At 30.1% G+C, this 8,888-nt stretch overlaps 1 protein-coding gene across 5 annotated transcripts; it reads left to right on the top strand.

The window, feature by feature from the left end:
• Nucleotides 1–929: 929 nt before the first annotated feature.
• Nucleotides 930–3,518, top strand: LOC107434906 (uncharacterized). Of its 5 annotated transcripts, none has more exons than XM_025067706.3 (2): nucleotides 930–1,647; nucleotides 3,237–3,518. In XM_025067706.3, exon 1 carries the CDS (start codon nucleotides 982–984, stop codon nucleotides 1,591–1,593), a length of 612 nt encoding a protein of 203 aa, XP_024923474.3. In that variant the 5' UTR covers nucleotides 930–981; the 3' UTR covers nucleotides 1,594–1,647; nucleotides 3,237–3,518. The 5 variants fall into 5 exon arrangements, with proteins under 5 accessions (XP_024923474.3, XP_024923473.3, XP_015901906.3 ...); XM_025067705.3 differs by having other exon boundaries at nucleotides 3,150–3,518; XM_016046420.4 differs by lacking the exon at nucleotides 3,237–3,518 and adding an exon at nucleotides 2,166–2,443.
• Nucleotides 3,519–8,888: the final 5,370 nt, after the last annotated feature.

Genomic DNA, 8,888 nt, shown 5'->3' with positions numbered 1-8,888 from the left:
AAAGGTTTTGTTCGTTGAACTAGTAGGGAACATTTTTTTGTAAAACCCTGTTTTCATGCAGTATCATAGGTCGTTGGGCATTTTTAAATTGATACTGGAATTATCAACTACATAATTAAGAGTTTTAGTAGTTAACTATATATATATATATATATATAGTAGTTATACGATATGAAATACATCAAAATCGATATTTTTTTGTACTTTTTAAAAAAAAATATCAGTTTTGCCGTGTACACTGTGTATGCTAATGCTTTTTGACTTTTTTTTCAAAAAACATCTATTTTAATGTGGCCTGCATATAAACCATTCGTACCATAAAATTTTCTTATATATATATATATATATATTATATCAAACTATACATGTATACTTATTATATATATCAACATTAACACTTATTTAATATATAGTATAGTTTTCATATATAAGTATATTTGAAAAACGGCATCTTGGCCTTTGATTAACCATTCAATAATAATTAAATCTAAAACTTTAACTATTCATTACTTCCCTTTTTATGTAAACATCGAAAATTTAATGATCACTATAATTTGTCAAAATTATTTATCAACTATCTTGACCCATAAAACATTCCCCTATATATATTTTTATCAAAAGTACTTATTACGTATAAATACTTTTGACATATAATATAAATTCATGTAGAAGCAAAAACTATCGACTAATAAATCATTTGCGTTTATAAATTGCATCAAATTTTTTGTTCTACCCTTCTCACCAAAACGACTGAGTTTTGAGCATACCACGCGGCAAAGCAATAGCCACTGACCCATCAAATGCTCCCTAGTAAGAATAATACCAGTGGTCCCCACATTCTCAACCTAGCCAATAGAATTATTAAAAAATAAAATAATGAATAATAAAAAATTGCTTCTACGACCAACCAACCAAACCAGCAAGCTCACACGGTCATCCTCATATCTTTTTTGTTCAACACGGTCATCATAATCTCCTCTAATGGCCTCCATTCCAATCCTCACACCTCCCACCACCTCCAAAACCACCGCCACCACCTCTATAACCCACCATTCGTTAAGTGTCTCTTCCAGACTTCTCTTCCCTAACTTCACCTCCATACCCACTTCCAATTTCCACAGACCAATCACCAAGCTCCACGTGTCCTCCCCAACCAACAAGCCCACCGTCACATCCACCACCTCTGACTCCTCCAGGAAACCCACCGAAGAAACCATCTTCTTCGACGGTGGAGCCCATTATGGTGACCTCTTAGCAAACCTTCTTCTGGGTTTCACTCTTCTTTGGTTGCCATTAACTTTAGCTGCGGTTTCCAGGGCTTTCTATTTGAGATACAGGTTCACCAACCTGCGGGTGACGGTGATTTCGGGACTAACGGGTCAGGATAGGAGCGATTTCTCGTACAAGGTGATCAAGGACGTCCAGGTTGTGCCACGTTTCATTGGTGAATGGGGTGATATTATAATAACTTTGAAGGATGGGACCAAAGTTGATCTGAGGAGTGTTCCTAAGTTTAGAGAGATTGCTAAGTACTGCCTTTCCATGGCTGAAAAACCTGCTGTTCTGAAAGAAACTGGGCCTAAAGGGTTTTAAATCGTTTGTTGCATAAGAAAAACTAATTTCTTTTCTGGGTTTTTTTTGAAAAAGGTATGTAAATTACTTTGCTCGTCTAAAGTAATTTTGTATATTGCTGAAAATCACTTAGTATAGTTCTCTTTATAATGATAATGAAATGGTAATTTGTTCATATACATACATATGTTAATATACACTTACTTTTAGGATGTTGGTGAAGAGATGGAATATTAATGTGTTTATCTTGTTGTCTGTAGATTTTTCGTGTTCCATTATGCCGATGATATGTTTGACAAATTGACTAGATGAATATTGACATTGCCAGAACTAATAGTATCTGCGAATCAGTTTTCTGTTGAAATTAAGCAACTTGGGGTGGATTTAACTTCATGAAAACAACTAAAATCACTATGTTACGAATGAATTTGACGGGCAAGGTTTTTCTTCTGGTTTTAGGATGTGGCATAAGACTCATTCAACATTGGAATGAATTGTTGATATTTTGATTGGAAATGCCTTCCGCAAAATGCTTGATTAGTAGCTAGTCATGGAAAAAGCATTTAATCGATGCATAATGCTATGAAATGCAGTGCCGTGATCACGTCCTATTGTCTTCAGCAGTTGGAATGCTCTTCTGCTTTCTTTGGGCCAACAGCTTCCATCATATATTGCTTATACTGAGATAAACTGAACACGCCAACATTTCGTTCTTGGAATACATTAGTTTTTAACATGGGGGAAACAAAGTTTCTATGTATCTACTGTATAAGCTTTTGTGTTGAATGTTGCTAAAAAAGCAAGCTTGAAGTTTCACAACCTTTAAAAGCTTAGGTGTTATTTGGTAACACTTTGGTTTGTTTTTTCCCTACTTAATTGTGTATAACTTGCTTACTCCAAACGTTTTTTAGTGGTGCTGGTAGTTAGAGTTTGTTAGGAATCTCGCTTAACTACAAGCGTAAGGGAGAAAAAAAATAAAACATTGAATCAGTTATAATTGAAATGGTTTTCAATTTGGTGTTTATGTTTCCTTTCCTTTAAGTTTATAGTTATTTAAGATGCCTAACAAACTCTAATTACCACCAGCACTAACAAACATCTAAACTTCTGAAGTAATTACAAATAAAAAAAAATTAAAAAAAAAAAAAAACCAAAAACCAAATTAATGAAAAAACTCAAATAATTATGTTACTGATGAAGGGCAAGGTTTCTACTAGTTGAATGGTTCTGAATAGGTTAGGTTCATTCAACAGTTTCTTGAATGTGTTTTTAATGTTTTGATTAAAAATGCCATCCACAAAATGCTTGATTAGGAGCTAGTCAGGAAAAAAGTATTTAGTAGGTGCATCATGTAATGAAATGAAGTGCATGTTAGTGTCATCTATCATTCTGGAGCTGGTATGCTCTGTTTTTCAAACCTGCTTTTTTTTGGGCCATCATCTTCCATCATATACTGTTTGTCTTGTGATAAACTAACCTTGTCAACATTTTGTGCTTGGGATATATTAGTTCTTGACATGAACAGAGTTTCTATTTATGCATCTTATAAGCTTTTGTGTTGAATGTTGTCAAAAAAGCAAGCTTGAAATTTCACGACCTTTAGAAGCCAAATTATCTGATGGAACTGAGAAGAAAATTTGACTCTCTTTCAATTGTACTGAAAGGATTGAAGTCAGTCAAAAGGGGCGACCTGGTGGACAATTCTGCATGGCAGAGAATATTATCACCTTCCATGCAAGGGGTGTAAGTTGTGGGTTTTTTGGCATGCTGTTGCCCTTGATAGAATAATGGACCTAAGGTTGACTAGAATGTGAGCTGGTGAAAAGATTGGCTGCTGAGTGAGCTACATAATGATGATTTTTTTATTTTTGAAATTCGAACTCGAAATCGGCCATAACCGAAAATGGTATTATTAAAAGGTGAAATGCAGTCCTTTCGTTTTTTTTGGTTGGCACTCCAGAGTCCTTAAAACACAAACAACAACAAATCAAAATCTATTGGTTCTGTACGATACAAACATTAAAAATAAATTGAGACCAAAGTCACAAAACTCAATAAATTTTTACTAATCAATATTAGTTTTTTTTTTTTTTTTTTACACTAACCTCTAAACTTTAAACCTTTTAAGTAATAACTTCTAAAAATAATATTTGAAAAAATTCTAAAAAAAAAAAAGATTTAAAAAAATTGTAAATCAGTATCAGCTTGTCAAATTGATCAGCCATGCCTCTCTATCGGCCCAACTATTTTCTTAGGATCACATGATCAGAATTCAACCCAATGCTCTGTGAATACAATATCATTGAAGCTCTCAAGTCTCAACTATCTTTTACAGTCCCTATGCGCGGTTTTCGTTAACCGTGATTATATTAAACGGTTTAATCGATGGTAATTTTTTAAATGGTTTCTCTGTGAGGAGATGAGTATTAACTGCATGTTTTAATGCATGACTCACAAGTATTATTGCATGTTTTTATGAATGAGCAGGGAATGTTTGGAATATGGAAATGAACTATATTATTTTAAATCTTGTACAATCTAATTTAATTAAATTTAAAATAGTCCAATTTAATTTGACCAGATTTAGTAGAAAAAAGAAATCTCTATGAAAAGTAAAAAGAATAAATAAATAAAAATGTGCATGTAATTTTGGAATAAGCAAAGAAAAATCAGTAATGGGTTTTTTAATAATTGGTCTCTCCAACCAAAAGAAAAAATCTCAAGTATCAATTTTTACTTTTAATTTTTGATTTATACTGAAGAATAAAATACACCATTGAGATGTGATGGACACATTAATATGCTTTAGATAACAGAAAATATTGGTCATAAATTAAAATATAATCTTGGTTTTCAAAAAATTAAGAATTTTTATTTGGAGGTAAATCGTTTTTCTTTTTAACATAACCGATTTAGAAAAAGAAAAATATGCCTCTCACACCCACATCTTTGAGATCATATGTTTGAGACACCCTTTTTAGATTATAAATTTGTTGTATCCAAACTTAATCAATTTAGAAAAAGAAAAGTTTAGTTGGAATCATATATATTTTCTTACAATAGAAAGTTATCAGTTTATTAATATAGTTTTTCTACCATTTTAATGTCCGGTTTATACAATTGAGACCATCTTTCTTTTTTACATATTTTTTTTTATTTGACGCACTCTAGGTTTCACTTTGATTCAATGTAATACAATCTCCAATAGGCCGTAACCCTGCCATCTCCCTTGGAGATAGACGATGTTGGTGGTTTCTGTTACCAATTTGAAGATTCGTCATGCATTGAATCAAATTGGAAATTGAAATTACCTCAATTGAAAAAAGAAATACATAATAATAATTATAATAGTGATGATGACAATTTAAATTATTATAAGCTAAGAGAAAAAGTAAGAGCACAAATTATAGTAAGAAAACAAATTAAAATTGAGGGGAATGCTTCTTTACAATTACTTGTAATTCTTTTGTTTTGTAGCCTCTATTTATAGATTTATATAAAAATGTAATTGATATATAATAAAAAAATAGAAAAAATGATAAAATGAGAGTTTATATATATATAGAGTCCGATTTTGATGGAAGTATTAATTTTAAAATATCATGAGGATATATATCCCTAATACGTTGCAAGAGTAAATTTACTCCTACAACATGTTACAGTATATTGTAAAATTTACATTCTCATAATATCCTTAATTTAACATCCTCATTAGAACTTGATTTTATATATATAAAATTAAAACCGACTTGGATTGTTGGACATGAAGGCGTACGCTTTAATAATTTCACGTCATGTGGGTATTTAAATAGAGGGATTCAATGGCTTGTTCAAGCTATCCAGGATGTTTAAGTGATTAAAGTATCTTCAAAAAAACAAATGTTTATCAAAATGTTAAATTATTTATTTTATTTTATTTAATGGGTTTCGGTTGTTAACTTACAATAAATGTTCTAGGTTTTAAGGTATATAATATATGTTTGCTGTTTTTATAAATTGATAAGGAAGATTTTATTATTATGGCATAAACTTAGTTATCACCAATGATTATTGTCAACTAAGCCATTCCAAAAAAAAATTAATTTTTTTTTTCCAAAATTATTTTTTTAAAATAAAGATCAAATTTTATACGTTAAAAGAGAAAATAAAAAAGAAAGTCTATTAAGGCCAAAAGTCAATTGGAATACTAAAAAACAAAACTCATAAAATTCTCTTGACGTCTCGTATTATTCTTATTATTAAGAAGTTGTTTCTTGAATTTGACAACATCTAGTTTTGGCTGTTAACGGCGTCTCAAACTCTTGTCCTTGGGGAATAAGAACCATTGTAGAAGATGTGTTACTGTTTTAATATAGTTTCAAATGCGATGATTTAGTGGAGCTGAGAATTTCGTACAAATTGAGATTTGAATCTGAAACTAAATACATTATTATAGTATAGTTTTGTACCATTTAATTTCAAGTTTATACAATTGAGACCTTCTACTTTTTTCGCCCCCTCATTTGAGGCATTTTAGTTTTCAATATGATTCAAAGTATCAAATCTCCAAATAAGTACTGGAACTCACACCTGCTCTCTCCTGGTAATAGACAAACGTTACCAATTTCTAGAACATTTGTCATGTATTGAATCAAATTGGAAAATAAAGACCTCAATCCAAAAATGGTAATAATAACCCTGAATCGAATTTGATTGAAAATAGAGAGTAAAAAGCTTATTAAGCCCAAAAGTCATTCAAAACACGAATAAAAAGTTAAATAGAAAGAAAAAAAAAATCTAAAATTTCTCAAGAATAATATAAATGAAATGCCACTTTAAGTTTAAAACAAAATCATGAAATTTCCCAGTTTCTATCATCTATAAGACATCTTATACATATACCAAAATCCATTCAGTTTCTACTGTTAATTATTTGGATTCAAAATTCTCAAAAACTAAAAGACAATAAAAGCAAGAAATCACCATAACCATTAAAATTTTTGGTTACTCAATTTACTTGATAAGCATAAGAAAAGACGGAAAAACGCCAAAACTCCAATCGTATTGTCACTAATTCAAAGTTTCAAAACTTGTCAAATGGGCCACCATAAAGATCAGGTGCTTTCACTTTAATGTGAACCCCATATTTGTTTTCTTCTCTTCTCTTTTTTTTTTTTTTTAAATAAAGTCTTTTTTTTCCCTGTCACACTCAGGAATTTTGATTTTTTGCCTATAGGTATTCATAGGTGTCCATGCATGTCTTTATTTCAAGCTATCAAAAACATTGTAGGGTCAACCATATTACAAAACCCATTTTCAATCTTTTTATCTGAGAGACTAATGGGAGCAACATCACCACTCTTGTGTATCACTCACTCTTTGATCCTTTTGGGCTCCAAGAATGGCCCACACATGGATGTGAATCAGTTTATTGCCCCCTAGAGCCACTACTCAAATCTGACCCATAAAAGAGAAGGCACAAGCGAAATAAAACTTAATTTTCACTTCGTAAATACACTTTCTTTCTTTCTTATCACAAACAACATTGTTAAGAATTCACCCAAAAAAAAAAAAACAAAAGAAGGAAAGAAAATCGTTAAAAAAGAAACTAGTTTTAGGCAACTTTGAGCTGGCTTGTGGGTTGTGACATTGTGACCTACGGATCCAATCGATATTGAAACTTTTTCCCCCTTTATTTATTTATTTACTTTTTTTCCCCTCGGGTCAAATGGGAAATTGTTATCTAAATTTTGTTAGTCCATTTTTGTTTTCTTTTTGGTTTAAATGTTTCAAAATTGTGTTTTTTTTTTTTTCTTTTTTTAATCAAAATAAAGGCAATCCACGAGTTCCTATATTTAACAAATACTTGGAATTATTTGTCTTTTCCTTAAATGACTGATAATGAAAGGGTTGGTAGTTAGGCCTTATTAAAAACTATATATACTATGCTTTATTATTATTATTAGTATTATTATTTTGTAATATATACGATTGTGTTTTAGACAAACAAGTCAGCCAAACGATTTATATTTGTTTTTAATATTTATGAACATATTAGATCATCGTATAAAAATTCTGATTGTTTTGAAGATGAAAGCTATTTTAATTTAATTAATACTAAAAAATGTGTTTGGATTAGTTTAAGAATTGAATACGTAGTTTAGAATTCTATAAAAGTAGAGAAGTAGCAAATTTTATGCATGAGATTGGTAAGATGGAGTACAAATCAACAGGTAGCTTTGGACATGGATAAAACCTTCCTAGCTAGAACCTGGCCAACAAACATTTCTTAAATTCTTTTTTTTTTTTTAAATAATTTTTTATGTTTTCAAATCGCTATCCCTTGTTGACTTTTAGGTGTGCGATATTTTGTTCTTTGATTTTAACGTTAATTGTTGTCTATCATTTAATTTTCTCATCTCCTATTTCCAAACTATAAATAATTGTTCTACAATAAAAATAGTGACAACTGTTTTGTTGAAATTCTATTTTCCAATTTATAAAGCATAAAAATGAATGATATAGTAATGAAATAAATAATATGTGTGATATACTGATATTTCAAATAATAAATTAAAAATTAAAAATATAATTGAAAATGTAACATCTTTTCAAGTTTACCATATATCATTATATAATCTCGGATTATAAATTGAAAAATTGGTATCAGATTGTATATGTTTTCTTTTTTGAATATACATATATATTTTCTTTTTTAAACATAGAGTTTGAAGAAACTTGAAGACATATAATATCTGGTTATACATATGAGCAGTTGTTGAAGAAAAATCATATATAAACAATTATATATATATATATATATATATTTTGCAAGTTGTATCTGTCACTAAGTTCTACAAAGGAACCCCACTCAATGGGTCCTCTAAGAGAATCATTCAATTGAATGACATGAACTTCAGTTAAAAGAAAAAAAAAAAAAAAATCAATTACATCTCCTGGCTACTTCAATCATATACAAGCGTATGGAGCTCTATATATATATATATGAAATATTTACTTCTCAAAGTCTGACAAAAAAATTATAAAGGTCGGGTGTAAGTGAGCAATCATAAAAGAACCAGCTAATGTTTGTTATCCGGGTGTGTCCTACAGTAGGGTTTCTTTTGCCTTGAGCTTGCCTGAGCCAAAGCACCCTAACCCTTCCTTTTGGTAGATACTGTTCCTCCCACGTGATTACATTCAGCAATAACTATATATATAATACAAATTTTTTTTTTTTTCTCATCCTGAATTTGTTTGGAAAAATCTCATGTAACATGTAACGGACACCTTTAGATTTAATTAGGTATCAAAAAGCCCAATTACATATAATTTGA

This window comes from Ziziphus jujuba, chromosome 12 (genome assembly GCF_031755915.1).
Source record: "Ziziphus jujuba cultivar Dongzao chromosome 12, ASM3175591v1".
NCBI lineage: Eukaryota > Viridiplantae > Streptophyta > Magnoliopsida > Rosales > Rhamnaceae > Ziziphus > Ziziphus jujuba.
Note: the sequence above shows the minus strand (reverse complement) of the source record. Positions and strands in the feature narration are given on the sequence as shown.

Coding starts and splice junctions, on each gene's coding strand:
- LOC107434906 (XM_025067706.3), top strand. CDS start 982: ATGGCCTCCATTCCAATCCTCACACCTCCCACCACCTCCAAAACCACC.